Source organism: Staurois parvus, unplaced genomic scaffold, assembly GCF_062004578.1.
Source record: "Staurois parvus isolate SC_StPar_1 unplaced genomic scaffold, SC_StPar_1.0 ptg000006l, whole genome shotgun sequence".
NCBI classification, from domain to species: domain Eukaryota; kingdom Metazoa; phylum Chordata; class Amphibia; order Anura; family Ranidae; genus Staurois; species Staurois parvus.
The window spans coordinates 12,426,341-12,444,930 of NW_028317802.1; the positions used below are offsets into that span (position 1 = coordinate 12,426,341).

The window sequence follows — 18,590 nt, forward strand, 5'->3', positions numbered from 1 at the left end:
AAAGGTCATAATAAGAATAAATTATTATTATTATTATTATTATTAATAATAATAATAATAATAATAATAATAATAACGTCAACAATCTAGGGTCAATTCCATCCATTCAATACTGAGACCAGTATTTTTGACCCAGTATCAGTTGCCTATACGCACCCTTCTGTAGCTGCATGGTATAACCTACCAGCTCGCAATTTTAAACAGTGTCCACCAGAGGGAGTACGAGTCGTACTTGTACGCTGCCAGAGCTGGACCAGCCCTCCCTTCAGCGTCAACGCTTTCCCTACAGTGTGACTATGCGGCGCATGCGCGCTCATCCATGCCGGCTTCACTTGTCACCATGGCGGATAGAGCAGAGCTGGAGCAAGCTGTAGTGCAGCAAGGAGAGAAAGTCAAGAAGCTGAAACAGGAGAAAGCCAGCTCGGAGGAGGTAGGAGACTGGCAGAGGTTTAGTTGGCAGGCCGTAGCCAACGCCGGGGTGTGAAGCAGGTGAACAAGCTGGGGAGGGTTGAGTTTAAAGCCGCAGGCAGGCGTACAACTCTACGGGGTCTGAAGGGCCTTGTCCGGATAGTGGTGTACAGCGAGAAGAAATGTCATTTATAAAATGCCAACATGTTATATGTTCACAGAGAACAGCCAGCCTCTGGCAGTATTGGTTATAATGGCACAGCCATCATCATCACCATTCCCATGTGGCTGTCACTGCCTGCAGTACTGCTCAAACACCCTCTGATCATCAGCATTGGGGAGTCCAGTTGCCTCTCATATACAGTCATGGCCAAAAATCTTGTCCCCCCCCCGCCGCATTTCTGTCAGATAATGCACCACTGCACCCAGAAAATTGTTGCAATTACAAATGTTTAGGCAATCTCATGTTTATTTCTTTTATTTATATTGAAATTACACAAAAAGCCAAATCTAACACATTCCACCCAAAACCCTAATAATATACTGAACAAAATTTGAAACCTTCAATTTAATATTTGGTAGCACACCCCTTGGAAAAATAACGGAAATCGATAGCTTCCTGTAACCATTGATGAGTTTCTTACGCCTTTCTACTGGAATTTTGGACACTCTTCTTTCACCAACTGCTCCACGTCTCTCAGATTGGAAGGGTTCCATTTCCCAACTGCTGTTTTCAGATCCTTCCACGGGTACTCTATGGGATTGCTGGCCAGTTCAGTACTCTCCAGTGCTTTGTCTGAAACCATTTCTGGATGCTTTTTGACGTGTGCTTTGGGTCATTGTGCTGATGTAAGACCCATGACCTCTGACAGAGACCCAACTTTCTAACACTGGGCCCTACATTGTACCCCAGAATTCTTTGGTAGTCTTCAGATTTCATAATGCTATGCACACCATCAAGACTAAAGCAGCAAAGCAACCCTAGAACATCAGTGAACCTCGACCATGTGTGACTGTTGGGACTGTACTCTTTTCTTTAACCACTAGCCTACAGGGCACTTATACCCCCTTCCTGTCCAGGCCAATTTCCAGCTTTCAGTGCTGTCACACTTTGAATGACATTTGCGTGGTCATGCAACATTGTACCCATATGAAATTTTTATAATTTTTTGTGACAGATAGAGCTTTATTTTGGTGGCATTTAATCACCTCTGGGTTTATTTTTTCTTAAACCAAAATTTAGAAAAAAAAAACGTTTTTTCTTCGTTTTTGTTACAAAATTTTGTAAATAAGTGATTTTTCTCCTTCACTGATGTGCGCTAATGAGGCTGCACTGATAGGTGGCACTGACAGGTGGCACTGACTGGCACTGTTAGGCGGCACTAATATACAGCACTGATATGCGGCACTGACTGGCACTGATTGGCAGCACTGATAGGTGGCACTGACTGGCACTGATGGGTGATACTGAAAGGCAGCTCAGATGGGCACTGATATGTGGCATTGATGTGCACTGGTAGGCACTGATGGGCACTGGCAGGTGGCATGGATGAGCACTGACAGCTGGCACTGATGGACACTGACAGGTGGCACTGCTGGGGCTACACAAATCATCAGGGCACACTGATCATCAGTGCCCTGATGATCAGTTCACATGTCCCCTCTAAGGAATGCCGATTACCGGCTCTCCTCTCGAGCTGTCATCGTGACAGCTCGTGAGGAGAGAAATGCAGATAACCGGCATTTCCCTATTTACATGCGATCAGCTGTGATTGGACACAGCTGATCACATGACCGAGCCGACATCTTCGGCTCTTTCCGTTGATCGGTGATCCGCTGTGTCCGAGGGACACAGCGCACCACCGATTGTCGCACTGCGCGCTTAGAATGGTAGGATGACATCCTCCCAGAACAAGAGAACCACTTTGCACCCGTCATTGTACTATATGGTGGGTGGGAGGCGGTTAAAGGCCTCATTTCTTTTTCTGAAAACAGCAAAATGATGGATTTTACCAAAAAGCTGTAATTTTGTTTTGTCTGTCCACAGTACATTCTCCCAAAAGGATTTTGGCAAACTCCAATCTGGCTTTTTTAATGTTTCTGTGTCAGCAGTGGGGTCCTCTTGGGTCTCCTATCATAGAGTCCTCTCAGACTCACCAGTAGGTCCAACGTTGTCCAAGCATCCAATGGCCCGGTGGGTACAGGTCCGGTGACCGGGATGAAGGGAACGGTGAAGCTGAGCTCCCCTGCATAGCCTGCATATGCCTAAAACAAAAAAAAAATCACCTGTGCACACTCATGTATGATTGCAGCCAGGGATTGTGTGGTGTAATAAGGGCTGTAGGTTTCATCATGTCACTGGACACAGTCTATTATTGTTCAGAGCTTTGCTGTGATGCTCACACCGTGGAGAGGTAGTAATTAGCTTTTCAGGACAGGTTTATGGAGGTGTTCGAGGAGCTGTATACTTCTCTCCCGTGTCATATATGCAGGGTGTGTTCTGCTGCAAACTTCATACAGAGAATTGAGTGAATGAGGTGTATTCTACACGAAACTTTAGACTTATGCAGAGTTGTATGGTAGATTCATTCTAGTCATTATATAGGCTACTTTCACACTGATCCGCTGCAAAAACGCATAGGCGTTTTTACCGTGCTTTTTGAGCAGTTTTTTTATAGGACACGTGACTTAAAAACTGCACCAAAAACGCTTCTCAGGCGTTCTTTATTGATTTCAGATGCTGAAAACAGGAGTTTTTGCACCGCAAGCGCAACGCCTTAGTGTGAAAACATTCATAGATATACATTCACATACATAGGGAAGTATTTTTCCTGAGCTTTTCAGGCGCTTTTTTTTTTTTTAACACAAAAACGCTTCAAAAACTCCTCCAGTGTGAAAGTAGCCTTAAACGTTCAGCTGTGCGAACATATTAATAGGAGCAGTGAAAAATGTAAAGTGGAACTCCAGGCAAACTGCTTCATACACAAGTGAAATACACATATGTTGTTGTTACTGCAGGCATTTATACAGTACTGCCAGTTTAGGCGGGGCTTTACATACTGTAAAATCACATCAGTCCCTGTTCTAAAAGAGCTTGCAATCTAATGTCCCTATCTTGCATGCATACAGATACTAGGGACAATTTAGACAGGACCCAATTACCCTGCCAGCATATCTGCAATATAGGAGGAAACCCATGCAAGCACAAGGAGAACATGCAGGTAGCATCCTGATTGGGATTCAAACCATGACCCCAGTGCTGTTAGTGGTAACCACTGAGCCACATGTGCTTGCTGGTTTACTTTACCACTCTTGTGTACCAATCAATTCTGCCACACTGCACAACCAGGCATGGGACCCACCTATTTGATTCAGAAAATTTGCTTTCTGTTTCATCTTTTCACTTGCCTATTGTGACAACTTTACTGTAAATATAAAGCCGTAAAGCTAAACATGGAAAAACCGGTTATTGTCCTTTTACAAATGCATGAATTGATAATGGCTGACCAAAATTATGAATCCTTTGGAGCGTATAACAGTAAATACAGTATCTATTTGAACAGTGTATTCAGCTGTTTGTGTGGAGTTCCTCTTTAATATCTGCATTGTAATTTTGTACAAAAAATTTGCATGCTGAGTACATATATAGCAATATACAGTGGGTATAGAAAAGAATCACCCCCAATAAAATAATTACATTTTATTGCATTACAGCTTGAAATGAAGACAGACACAGTTTTTGTTTTATCCAGCTGTATTTACTCAGTGCAACTTATAACATCCAAGTGAAAGATATAACACCAACATGTCAGCAAAAAAAAAAAAAAAAACCAGCACACAGCAAAGTACATGCTCTAGGAGCACTAAGCAGGGTGGAGGAGCCATGAGCACTGGCGGGGGACCTGAGAAGAGGAGGATGGGGGCTGCTGTGGGTAAAACCACTGTACAGAGCAGGTAAGTATGACGTTTGTTATTTTTACAAAAATGAACCTTGGCAATCACTTTAAATAAAAACTATTGAATACCAATCCTTAAAGATCTTGTTTCTAAATTTAAATGGACCATGAGACCCTGGATCAATCGTTGTCTTCTGTCTGACTTTGACCTCATGTTATTGGACCTCTAGAGAGTAGCCACAGGCTCAGTTTCTGAAGCAGGACCTATCTCCAATCGCATTTCCCCTCTCCCCACCTGTTGCTGGCACCCATATCTGTACCTTTTTCCCCCATCCTTTTTAACTTTTGGTTCTTTTTTAGCATTTCTACTACTTTCTGTGTGGGAATGTACAACCCAAGACACAATCTCTCACCCTCCTCATCCTTCACCCATTTAGTGACCACTGAAACTCCACAAACCGATGAAAAGAGAATATTAAAAAAGTGGTTATTAAAACCACCAAAAAATGCTCTGTCCCAAAAAATGGTATAAAATTATCCAGGCACAGTGTTTCACGACTGAGCAATTCTCAGCCAATTCTCAGCCAAACTATCACAATACTAGAAACTGAAAAATGGCCTGGTAATTTTATCGTTTATATAACCTAAACTTAAATATTTAATGTAGGCAAATCAGAAAGCACTTTTACATTTTTATTGGAAGTAGTAATAATATTAGTTTTTTATATTATGTTACTGTTATGATGTTTTGTTTTCTTTGTTATTAGATAGCAGAAGAAGTGGCCAAATTGCTTGAACTCAAGGCAAAGTTGGGAACAGATGATGGCAAACATAAGTTTGTTCTCAAGACTCCTAAGGTAAAGTATAAAGGTTACACACAAAAAAAAAAAAAAAACACAAAGCCAATGCCCAGGCAGGAAAAAATACCCCAGCACATGGCCGCCACACTGCAAAAGTTGAAGTGTTACTAATCCTACAACAGTAATATCAGTCTTTATTTGCAGTAAAGCATGTTTTTATACTCACTGTGGAACCTAAGGGGTTAATCCTCTGCATGGTGTAAAAAGGCTGTTTGATCCTGACTTCTCTGATACTCCCCTTCTTCCAGTGTCCCTCTCCTGATAAGACATGCAGTGTGTAGACACTCTGCACATGGTCAGTTTGGTTTGTATTGCTAGAGAGGTTTTTTTTTTTTGTTTTTTTTTTGGGAAAGTGCATGTGATCAGCACTGGGCTAATCTGCACTGTCCAGACAGAGGTCAGGGGTTTTGCATCCTCCTAGAAAAAACTCCCCCTACAAGCCTTGACCAGTGCTCTGCTGGACACTGCTAGAAGTCACAAGACTGCTCTAACTGCTGATAAAAGGTATTTAGCAGTTTATGTTTACTAAAATAATTGCATGTTCATGTTCTGTGTACCGTGGGAGACCAGATATAGTGAATGCAGGGCCCTCAGTTTAGTAACACTTTAAATGTTCTAGGAGTAGAGGAATAAGGTGTAATACATATTCTGCTCTGGCAGGCTCCCTCCATCTGTGCAAATGGACTCTCGAAGCCTCTTTTCTAAGGTGGGTGCATAAAGTACAATGCAGAACCAAATGTCCTGTATTGTACTTGAGAACACTGAGTGCTTGCCCACATCGGAAGCATTGGAGAGAGGAGTGCCAGCAGCCAGGAGAGTGAGGCATAAGTTAAGTATCAAGTCTTTTTCCTCTACCCCCAAGATGTAACAAGCATTTAAAGCGGAGCTCCACCCAAAAAGGGGAAGTTCTGCTTTAAGGTCTGTTCCCCCGCTCCCCGTTAAGGATTGACACCTTTGGGGGCAGGGGGGGAATAGGTACCCGAATTTGACAGGTACCCACTCTCACTTCCGGTCTAATCGCCTAGGCGATCGGAAGTGGAAAGTGTCCTCCCTCCCTCCTTCCCTGTAGTCTTTTGGGACACGTGACAGGTCCCAGAAGACTACAGGACCATTCATGAAGTGCAGCGCTACTCACACATGTGCAGTGGGTACCCGGCTGTGAAGCCACAAGCTATCACACCTGGTTGCCCACACTGAAGATGCCGGCCTCCTGGAATACAGGACGGCCGGTGAAACGGGCTGCGGGGGACAGAGGGACAGGTAAGTGGCTGTTTTTTAAAAGTCAGCAGCTACAGTTTTTGTAGCTGCTGACTTTTATTTTTTGACAGGGTTAGTGGAACTCCTCTTTAACCCCCTAAATGCTGGACCAGTGTAACTGGAATAAAATTCATTCCAGCTTTAGCCCAGGGTAGGAGATGTCTCCATAAAGAGTACCTGCTCAATACTATCACAAGGGGGTTGTTAGGTTTCCAGATATAGCAATAAAGGTAAATGAAAACAAAATAGGGTATAAAAAATTTAAATATATACAAAAAAAAATATTTTAAAGCACCCCATGCTTTCATTGATGCAACAGCATATTTTATCAAAAAATTGGGTATTTGTATTGTGTTTTCTATGTTCTGAAATTCGTTTAAGTGTATTTTTTCCTAAAAATATGCATTGGATAAATACTGCAAAAATTGCAACAGCTACTATTTTTTTCACCAAACCCTCTGCTTTTTAAAACATGTAATATCTGGGGGTTCTAAGTCATTTTCTAGCAAAAATGCTGATTTTAATGTGTATGTAAAAAAAAACAAAAACAGACAGTAAGCGGTTAAAGACTTCATAGCCAAGCAGAGTGTTCACCTGACATGACATAGATTCAATATTATAATTGTTAATTTTATCCAAAATAGGAAAAAAAAATCACAAATTGACCAATATTGGCCTAAAAAAAATTTCCATCAGGAAAGAAAATCATTCCAATCAGATGTTTATTAACAGGAATATTCAATCTAAATATTTGCAAAAAGTGGAAGGGTTGTGGAGTTGCTGTGATATTTGTGCAAGATCTGGTATGCCTATCTTGTATAATAATAAAATCACAAGCACAAACAGTCTGAAACACAAACAAATTTCAGGAGAATTGATAACCTTTGATTAGTTGTCATTTGCAGTTTTTTAATGCCAGTATAATGTTATGATTGTTTGTAAAGACCGAGTCTTCGCTGTATCGAAACAAGAATCGGAAAAGAGGTCTAGCATCTCGCTTAGCAACAAAAAGCAACTCGGAAGCACCTGAAAACAAATTGGTTGGTCTCATGCACAGTGGCTGCAAAAAAAAAAACAGTTTTTGCAGGCATTTTGGCATTTTTTGAGCCTCTAACTGCACCTCTATGTTAACTTTATGTGGCCATGCACGCTTAGGCATTTACAGGCATATTAGAAGAGGAACATTTAGAGACTGGACAAAAAAATATCACTTGTGCATTCAGGAGAGGAGCATTTGGGCAAAAGAACCCCGAAATGTGTTTTAGCGCTTTATCGTTCATTCATTTCAATGGCCAGAGTAGATTGGATGTTTGTTCATTTCATTGGCCAGAATAGTAATCTACTTTGGCCATTGAAATGAATGAACATCCAAACTCTTGACACGTCTAAATGCAATTGCAAGATTGAGCTTTAGGCAGGTTTTTTAAGCAGCATTTCTCCTGCCAGGAGAAAAAGCTTTCAGAGGATCTGGGCAAACATCCAGTGTGCATGAGACCTGTTTGATACACTGAATCTTCTACCCACGTACATTGGCTCTAAGGCAGATTGATGATTTCTGTTTGGTGGCTGTACTAATACTGGTTGCTTTTTATGCACTATTATGTTATTTACTGTTTATTTATTTATGCCATTCATTCTTTCTACCAGGGAACAAGAGATTATAATCCCAAACAGATGGCCATCCGAGAGAGGGTTTTTAACACCATTATTAATTGTTTCAAACGCCATGGTGCTGAGACTATTGACACTCCTGTGTTTGAGTTGAAGGTGAGTGGTGGTTAATTCTCTTGCCTTGCTTGCGTTAGTAGAGGTTCCCAAAGACATTTAACCAGTTCTTGTCTGGACTATAGGAAAATGACAGCTGGGAAGGACTTTCGTCGATCCAGGTGAACATTGTAAGATGTCCTCCCAGATCTCCAACTTGATGCCCAAGGGGCTGCAGCAAAATCTGTCAATGTCTGTGTCCATCACATGACTGATCTGTGTACCGGCCTGTTGTCTGTACCATGTGACCGCTGTGGCCAATCACAGCAGGTCACGTGACAATTGTAAACAATGGATGGCTTCCTTTCATGCCATCTATTGTATACAGTTGTGTTGCTAGTTGTGATTGGTCACAGTGATCACATGGTCTATATACATACTCACACTCTAACCTTCCTACAGACTAAATAATAAACACTGATTTGTGTTATTTTCACCAAATAAATGTAGCAGAATACATTTTGGCCTTAATTTATGAAGAAGAATTATATATTTGCAAAATGTTATAACACAAAGACAATTTTTGTTTTTTCAAAATTCTCGGTCTTTTCTCGTTTAGTTTATGAAAAAAAAAAAAACAGTAGTGATCAAATACCACCAAAAGAGAGCTCTGTTTGTATGAACAAAATTACAAAAATTTTGTTTGGGTAAAGTGTTGCATGACTGCGCAATAGTCATTCAAAATGGGAAAGCACTAAAACCTGAAAATTGGCCTAGGCAGGAAGGGGGTTAACAGTGCCTGGTATTGAAGTGGTTAATGAACGTTGCTTTATACTGCACATATTGATTGATTGGACTGAGCATGTAGTACAAGTGAAGGTGTATGAACTACCTTTCTGTGGCTGGACTGCTACCTAATGAACACAAATTTATGGTGTATTTAGCTTCCTTGGTATGGGTTAGCATCCCACCCAAGGCAGACATTTCAGTGATTTGATACATTCCGTAGTGTTAATCCACTTAACCGTTTCTTCTATTTCTTGATACTCTGATATTGAGATCACTGTGCCTGAGTTTCCAGATTTGCAGCTGCCATTAAAACTGGATCCCATGTAATCTATTGACATTTCATTTAGTTTATATTAAGAAGAATGCTGCAGGAAGAAGCTGGAACACCAACTGAAGTCCAGTGCCAGAAACTATGACAAGTAGATTTCACCAAAGGAACCCAAGAGAGCGTGCAACATAGTTTAACAGACTCCACCAACAACAAAAATTACATTTTTAGGGAGTATTGGCCCTTTGAGAACCATTGATCTTGAGTAATATTCATCTGTCTGTACAGTGGAAGAATTCTGCTGTTGTGTAGTAAAGTAGAAAGTTGTAAATCCACTGTGTCAATGCATGAAGAAGTTGCAAGTAGATAGATGTCTTTCGATTATGTTGGAAATCCTATTTGAAGAATTCAGTTGAGGGGAAAATCACTAGTATACTTGTATAGTCTCATTAGAACAGCTTCTTTTTGTCAGTAAGTTGCAGAAGGACCTGAGCTAAATGTTAAGCACAGATGAGTGCTTGTTTAGAATGATGGTTCAATGATAAATGAAGTGTGGTGCTTGGACACGTTCATGACTACACAGAAGTGGCTTTGGGTCACAAACAGACTGTGTTCTGCTTCAGCCCCAAAACTTTGATTTTCTTTTCTTCTAGACTCTGTACCAAGATACAAAATGCATTTATTGTTTATTTGTTTTGTATCTTGCCTGTGGTTCTCTACTCTTTAGCTAGTTACTATAAGGCAGTAGGAGACAGCAAGGATTTTCAGTGTGCAGTTTGCTGGGTTTGAGGATTGCCTACAGTGTTCAGTGTGCAGGGCCCATAGATTGGCCACAATGTCCAGTCTGCTGGGCTTGGGGATTGCTCACAACATTCATTCTATTGGGCTGGAGGATCATCCATCATAAGCAGTCTGCTATGCTAGAAGGTTATTTATTAATATTATTTATCACAGGTACTTATATAGCGTCGCCAATTTACACAGCACTTTTACATATATATTGTACATTCACATCAGTCCCTAACCCTCAATCTAAAGTCCCTAACTCACATTCATACATACTAGGGCCAGTTTAGACAGGATACAATTAACCTACCAGCATATCTTTGGAGTGTGGGAGGAAACTGGGAGTACCTGGAGGAAACCCACGCAGGCACAGGGAGAATATGCAAACTCCAGGTAGGTGGTGCTGTGGTTGGGATTTGAATCAACGACCCTAGTACTGCCAGGCGGAAGTGCTAACCATTTAGCCACTATGCTGCCCAGGTTGTTCACAAGATGCAGTCTGTCCGGCCTAAGGTTCCTCCACAGTGTGCAGTCTGCTGGGTCCAAGGATTGTCAACAATGTGGAGCCTGCTTGGCTTGATGTTTTTTCACAGTGTGCAGTCTGCTGGGCCCCAGGATTGTCCACAGTGTGCAGTCTGCTGGGCCCCAGGATTGTCCACAGTGTGCAGTCTGCTGGGCCCCAGGATTGTCCACAGTGTGCAGTCTGCTGGGCCCCAGGATTGTCCACAGTGTGCAGTCTGCTGGGCCCCAGGATTGTCCACAGTGTGCAGTCTGCTGGGCCCCAGGATTGTCCACAGTGTGCAGTCTGCTGGGCCCCAGGATTGTCCACAGTGTGCAGTCTGCTGGGCCCCAGGATTGTCCACAGTGTGCAGTCTGCTGGGCCCCAGGATTGTCCACAGTGTCCAGTCTGCTGGGCCCCAGGATTGTCCACAGTGTCCAGTCTGCTGGGCCCCAGGATTGTCCACAGTGTCCAGTCTGCTGGGCCCCAGGATTGTCCACAGTGTCCTGTCTGCTGGGCCCCAGGATTGTCCACAGTGTGCAGTCTGCTGGGTCTGAGTTTTTTTCACTGTCTGGACCAGAAATGTCTTTTACCTCAAATTTGCGTTCCTGACCTAGAACACATTTAGAGATGAATAGTTCTGGCACTCATTTACAGCATGCTTGCTCTGGGACTGTGACTGAAACATACTAAAGTCAGTTGCAGCCAGGCATCTAGCATTTTCAGGAGGTAGTCCCTGTACCCATGAAAAAGTTATTTTAAAACCATATCAGTAAGGGCCTCTGTTAACAGGTTTTCGGCTTCATTGGATGGCATAATTTTAAGACACTCCTGAGATCATTCAAATCAATTAACTAATTGACATGTATTTGACCTGCTTCAAGTGGGTTTGGCAAGCCAATAGAGTTACATGCGAATGCAAAACCTTCTTAAAGCAAACAAAAAGCCTTCAACACAGGCCTTAATACCAGTCTGGGAGTTGCCTCAGTCTTTGTCCTATTTCAGAGCTTTAGACACTACTGGTACCCACATACCACACCATGTGCAGTGGTTCTACCTGCTTGGTAGGTAAATCACTTTAGACACACCCGGAGTCACAGCCCACCGAACTGATAAGTATCACTTACATTCTTTTCCAGGATGTGTGTAGCAGTTTATCTATTTTAAGCACTATAGGCTGGCCACCAGACTGCTAATCATATAAGGAGCAGCACATTGAAAAGTCATCCCTATGCTGTCCCTTCATGTAAGAATTCTCAATGTAAGTTCTGCTATACAGGTTATTACAGGACACTGTAACGGGACAGATTCAGGCACCCCATATGGTAGTTATAAGTAAATTGTGCTTTTAGTACATCTAGCTGAACTTCAGTATCATGTTTTTGCTTGTGACAAGAATGAGAAATGCCTCAGGCCACATCATGCTATAGTTGGTTCCCAACACACTGGCCTTTACATACAATGCAAAAGAGCCCAGCAGTAAATTATAATTGGCAAGTATAGATTTGCCCTTTTTCTGCAATTTATTTTAAAACCTGACCTTAGGTGTACAGATACATCTACAGCTCTTATACAGAAATAGAAAGTGCATCTAACATGACATTCTAACATGAAGTTCCTGCCATTTGTATTTGCTACATGTTTCATCACTGGTATGGAATACGCATTTGCATAACAGTCACCCAGACATGGTGGTTTTGGGTCAGTCCGTACCTCTCAGAACAGTGATGCCACTTTAGTAAGGAGCTGACTTCCTTTACAGTACCAAAGATGAACTACTGAGGCTTATTCAAGTGTGTTTGTTACTGGTATTACTGTTTATGTTTGTATTTTAATATATTATTTTACATTTCAGGAAACTCTAACTGGAAAATATGGAGAAGATTCCAAACTTATTTATGACCTGAAGGATCAGGGTGGTGAATTGCTCTCCCTTCGTTATGATCTCACCGTATCCTTCATCTTGGCATAAGTCAAAATGAAAATGCTAATTGGTGACTATGCATGTCATAAGGAAAACCAGGAGGGAATGCACAAGTCATGCTGTCCCATTGGGTGCTTAGTCTTTTGATTGTTTTTTTTTTGTATGGTCTACTTATACTTTTATAACAGGTTCACTTAATATATTCACTCCCCTGTCCCTGGTTAAAATTGCCTGCCCACTATTTCACTTGGTCTCTGTAAGTTCTATGGTCATCTGGTCTGAGCTTACACAGGGCGAAGGACTGTAGCTCCACCCTCATGTGACAGTGCTTGGACTTGGTGATTGGCTTGTCAGACATCCAGGGATGCACTTTGAGAGTAAAGGGGGATAGTACCAGGTTTCCCTATTCATCCTAACCCTTTATCACTCTGTCAAAAAAGTTTTGTCTGGAGTAGGGCTTTCATCCAGGAGATATAGAAATGAGTGATTAGCAGAAATGCCTATCTGCTTCCTTTGTGGGTGTTTTATACACAATGGTGAGCATCTTTATGCTTGGCCTGAAGGGGTTGACACAGCTCTGGTTTGTTGAGGCTGAGTTGTAACTGAGAAAAATAATTAAAGATTCAGACAATTGTTGCCAAACTCCAAAATATGGAATCAATGTAAATTATGGACACTGATGTGGTTCAATGTACAGAAAAATAAAATATTTTTATAGATAGGCCAGTACCCTTTAAAATAATTATAAAGAGTTTATTTTGAGCAATGCTTACCTGTCATTGCTTAAATAAAATCCTCTTCATTTTCCCAGTTTTCTGAGTAATCTAAAAGTACAACTAGCTAAAAACTGCTGTGAATGGGATGCACAAGCCCCCCAAAGTAAAAGAAAAAAGAAAAAACCTGACCATGGGCGATCTTGAGGTGATAGGAAGACATTTTGCATTGGAAAGTAATGAGGGTTTGGTTAAGGGGCAGGTTAACCTTCTAAGGAGAGCTTATGTTGTATCAGAATGTCCCTAGTGCTAGCCTATGATGAGTGTTTCTCTATGAATTGGCTGTGATCTGCCCTTGCATTTGATGCTTTATTCTTACAGTGCATAGACCTAATGATTGCTTTTGACAAGCAAAAATTGGATTGCACTTGCATGCTGATGCAAGAGATTATGCTTAGCAATTGCATGACCACTAAACTTTATAAAACCGATAGCTCATTCTTTTTGAATGGGCATGTTTGTATCAGATAAGGCATCTGGACATCAGGGAGGTTACGGTTACCTTATCACACACTGCTTTATACACTTTGATGTCAGTTTCCCTGTATTTGGGTAATAGTGAAAGTGCTTTTATCAGACATGTGCAGCCCTGTGATTCTCATCTGGAGCAACAGATTAATAGGACGTAGAGTCTGATCAAAATTTTTTTTCCATTGAGTACAGTCAAAGTCAATTTTAACAACTCAAATAATCAACTTCCTTTCACTGGTCATACCTATCGTTACTTTAACTTGTTGGTTTTAAAAAGCAGCCATTGCAAGGTGAGGTGGAAAGTTACAACTACCAAACAGTCATGCCAGGGAAGCAATTTCACACTTACGTAGCCCACTTGTACATAGTAATGAATACGTTTTAACAAAAATATGATAAATATGTGGTCTGACATTGCTGTTAGTGGTGCACTGAAATGAAAATTCTGGTACCGAAACCAAAACTGAAAATTCAGGGTGCACTTGGCCGACAACCGAAACGGACAGTTTTTAAATTAAAAAAAAAATTTAATTAATGTGGCTGGCAATTCTGCATTGAAGTCACTAGGGGTCGTTTTTGCATGAGTCTATGAGACGCAATTTTGCTTTGAAGTCACTAGAGGGCGTTTTTGTATTAAAGTCTATCAGAAGTGGCTTTGAATGTATCTGCACCATTATTGGTAGCTTTTTTTCCTATCTGCAAAATGCAGATAACAGAATTTTCGGCCGATATATCGGTGCATCGCTAATTGCTGTCCTTTACTTTTGAAAGTGATATTTGACTGGTTATCATGGTAATCCAGTGGTTTTTGTGCTTTCCTAATGAGTCTTTTCAGGAGGAAGCATCAGCAGTGGCAGCCTTCGTTTTTATCTCAGCACAAGTGTTTTTTTAAAGTGTATATATAACGCCTAAACAATTTTTTTTATATTTTTAAATGGTTAAGACCCTCGTAAGGATTTTTTTATCTGTGACCTGTTTGGGAGATATCCCTTCACTTCCTGTTCAGGAAACCCAACTGGATTTAAGAGGGGATATCCCTTCTCAGACAGTCACCAGAACAGGTTAACCCACTGGAAGATTTCTCCTCACTTTCTGTTCATATGCCAACTAAAAAATTTGGAATGTACCACAGGGGCGTTTTTGTTTTGAGGTCAATGGGACGCGATTGTGCCTTGAGGTCAATGGGACGCGATTGTGCCTTGAGGTCAATGGGACGCGATTGTGCCTTGAGGTCAATGGGACGCGATTGTGCCTTGAGGTCAATGGGACGCGATTGTGCCTTGAGGTCAATGGGACGCGATTGTGCCTTGAGGTCAATGGGACGCGATTGTGCCTTGAAGTCAATGGGATGTGATTTTGCATTGAAGTCAATTATCATTATTGGCACCTTTTTTTTTTTTTTTTTTTTTTTTCCTTCTTTCAGTCAGCAAAATGCTGATAACCTTATTTTAGACGATAATGTTCGGTGTCCAATTTATCGGGGCATCGCTAAAGAATACTACATAGTGATCTCCCCCAAGCTCACATGACACCTGGAAGGTAGACAGCATCTGACGCTTCTCTCACCGTTTTAAAATAATTGGTGTAGAGCAGTGTTTCTTCTGCTCCCTGGTAGCTGACCACAGCATGTATTCAAGGTCTCCTCTGAGAATGATTGGTGAGATAATTAGTGATAAACTGGCCGTGTTTAGGAAATCCGCCAGATGAGATGGCAATTTCACGATTACGGACTGCAGTGATCAGTCCTCCTTACACCCCTGCATAAGATGACATTAACAGTGCCTGATCATGGCTCCCCAACCCTCTTCCAGGTGGTTAAATAATACTCTTAAACCTGAAGGCGTGGAGGACACTGAAGCATTGGTGGCCATCAAGAGCAGGACTTATGAAAGGTGTACTTTGCCTGTGCCTCTGCCATTAGAATTGAAAAAAGGGAATTAAAAGTATATACTTTTGTATAAACAAAGTAATGCATGTATTCCTTAACACTGTTGGTAGGTTCCGTTTGCCCGTTACTTGGCAATGAATAAGATCACAAATATTAAGCGTTATCATATAGCCAAAGTGTACAGAAGGGACAACCCAGCTATGACAAAAGGTCGCTACCGTGAGTTCTATCAGTGTGTAAGTATGAAAAGAAATTGCTATATTGACACTTGAGACTGAAAATTTAAATAATAATCGTTTCTAATTTATCTTTTTTTCTGTTTTTTTTTGATCAGCAGTGTGGGGTTTATTTTTTATAGCTGTGTTGAGAATCTTGAAGAGCAAGAACCATTATCAGGCAATTAAATTGGCTTTTAGCTTTCAGTGTAGCCACTCAGGGAAACTAATACAACATTGGGAGCTACTACTGGTACTTCAGGGTCTTATGCAGCACAGTATACAGTGCCTTAAAGTATTCATACCCCTTGAAATTTTCCACATTTTGTCATGTTACAACCAAAAACGTAAATGTATTTTATTGGGATTTTATGTGATAGACCAACACAAAGTGGCACATAATTATGAAGTGGAAGGAAAATGATAAATGATTTTCAACATTTTTTTACAAATAAATATGTGAAAAGTGTGGTGTGCATTTGTATTCATCCCCCCGAGTCAATACTTTGTAGAACCAACTTTCACTACTATTCCAGCTGCAAGTCTTTTTGGGTATGTCTCTACCAGCTTTGCACATCTAGAGAGTGACATTTTGCCCATAGAGCTCAAGCTCTATCAGATTGGATAGAGAGCATCTGTGAACAGCAATTTTAAAGTCTTGCCACAGATTTTCAATTGGATTTAGGTCTGGGCTTTGACTGGGCTATTCTAACACATGAATATGCTTTGCTCTAAACCATTTCATTGTAGCTCTGGCTGTATGTTTAGGGTCGTTGTCGTGCTAGAAGGTGAACTTCTGCCCCAGTCTCAAGTCTTTTGCAGACTCTTAACAGGTTTTCTTCTAAGATTGCACTGTATTTGGCTCCATCCATTTTCCCATCAACTCTGACCAGCTTCCCTGTCCCTGCTGAAGAAATGCATCCCCACAACATGATGCTGCTAACATCATGTTTCACAGTGGGGATGGTGTGTTCAGGGTGATGTGCAGTGTTCATTTTCCGCCACACATAGCGTTTTGCTTTTAGGTCAAAAAGTTCAATTTTGGTCTCATCTGACCAGAGCACCTTCTTCCATGTGTTTGCTGTGTCCCCCACATGACTTCTCGCAAACTGCAAACGGGATTCTTATGGCTTTCTTTCAACAATGGCTTTCTTCTTGCCATTCTTCCATAAAGCTGCAAAATAAGAACAAAAGGTGCACCAGCCCGGTCATTACCTCAGCGACAAGAAATTTATGGAAGGATAAAACTGATCTGATTGTCCAGTATTGGATATTATATGCTTATGAACTTTGGCGATTGTGAGTCCTGTGCGAATCCCAAGTAGAGGAAGACCCTAAAAAAGGGCTGACGTGTTTCGAAGGGAGATCCCTTCTTCCTCAGAGCCAGTTACAGTTCACTGTAATACAAAAAGATTAAGAGGGCTCTTTTATATTTCTCATGTTTGCTGAATGGTAACCTATTATACCATAACTACATTTTCCCCATTCATTTTAGTAGCATTTATATTCATAATTTTTCTAAAGACTTGTAAACTGACTGTATGTGCATTTGCTGTTTGTTGCAGGATTTTGACATTGCAGGACAGTATGACCCCATGATTCCCGATGCTGAATGTCTGAAGATTGTTCATGAAATTCTCAGTGAACTGGAATTGGGAGACTTCAGTATCAAGGTACTTCATCCAATCTATTTTTGCACAATATCAAATATCACACCAAAATAGTACACTGCTCACAAATATTAAAGGAACACTTTGAAAACACATCAGATCTTTGTGGGGAAAAATATGCTGGAAATCTATACTGATATGGACTGGGTAATGTGTAAGGATGCTTCATCGTTTGATGGAAATGAAAATGATCAACCTACAGAGGACTGAATTCAAAGACACCACGAAAATCAAAATGAAAAAATGATGCAGCACGTTAGTCCATTTTGCTGAAATTTCTTTGCAGCAACTCAAAATGGTACTCAGTATTTTGTATGGCCCCCACGTGCTTGTATGCATGCCTGACAACATTGGGGCATGCTCCTAATGAGACAACGGATGGTGTCCTGGGGTATTTCCTCCCAGATGTGGACCAGGGCATCACTGCGCTCCTGGACAGTCTGAAGTGCAATCTGGTGGCATCTGATGGACCAAAACATGATATCCCAGAGGTGTTCTATTGGATTTAGGTCAGTCGAGTGTGGGGGCCATTCAGTGGTATCAATTCCTTCATCCTCCAGGAACTGCCTGCATATACTCTTGCCACATGAGGCCAGCATTGTCGTGCACCAGAAAGAACCCAGGACCCACTGGGTCTGACAATGTCTCCAAGGATTTCATCCCAATACCTAATGGCAGTCATCTGTGAAAAGCATAGGGCGCCAGTGGTGGCCCTGGCATTTCTGTTGTTCAGTGGCAAATGCCAATCAAGCTCTATGGTGCTGGGAAGTGAGCACAGGGCCCACTAGGGGATGTCGGGCCCTCAAGCCACCCTCATGAAGTCTGTTTCTGACTGTTTGGTCAGAGACATTCACACCAGTGACCTGCTGGAGGTCATTTTGTAGGGCTCTGGCAGTGCTCATCCTGTTCCTCCTACCGGTCTTGCTGATGGATTAAGGACCTTCTACAGCCCTGTCCAGCTCCCTTAGAGTAACTGCCTGTCTCCTGAAATCTCCTCCATGCTCTTGAAACTGTACTGGGAGACACAGCAAACCTTCTGGCAATGGCACGTATTGATGTGCCATCCTGGGGGAGTTGCCTGTGCAACCTCTGTAGGGTCCAGGTATCGCCTCATGCTACCAGTAGTGACACTGATTTTAGCCAAATGCAAAACTAGTGAAAAACAGTCAGAAAAGATGAGTA

General features: G+C 41.6%; 1 protein-coding gene across 1 annotated transcript in view; it reads left to right on the plus strand.

The window, feature by feature from the left end:
• The first annotated feature begins 277 nt into the window (after nt 1–277).
• The window catches only part of HARS1 (histidyl-tRNA synthetase 1), a 35,654-nt gene continuing 17,341 nt past the window's right edge, over nt 278–18,590 (plus strand). The window contains exons 1-6 of the mRNA XM_089661344.1: nt 278–430; nt 5,072–5,161; nt 8,069–8,188; nt 12,323–12,418; nt 15,634–15,759; nt 17,304–17,411. Of these exons, the coding sequence (XP_089517470.1) occupies nt 320–430; nt 5,072–5,161; nt 8,069–8,188; nt 12,323–12,418; nt 15,634–15,759; nt 17,304–17,411 (651 nt within the window). The 5' untranslated portion in view covers nt 278–319. The remainder of the gene's footprint in view (nt 431–5,071; nt 5,162–8,068; nt 8,189–12,322; nt 12,419–15,633; nt 15,760–17,303; nt 17,412–18,590) is intronic.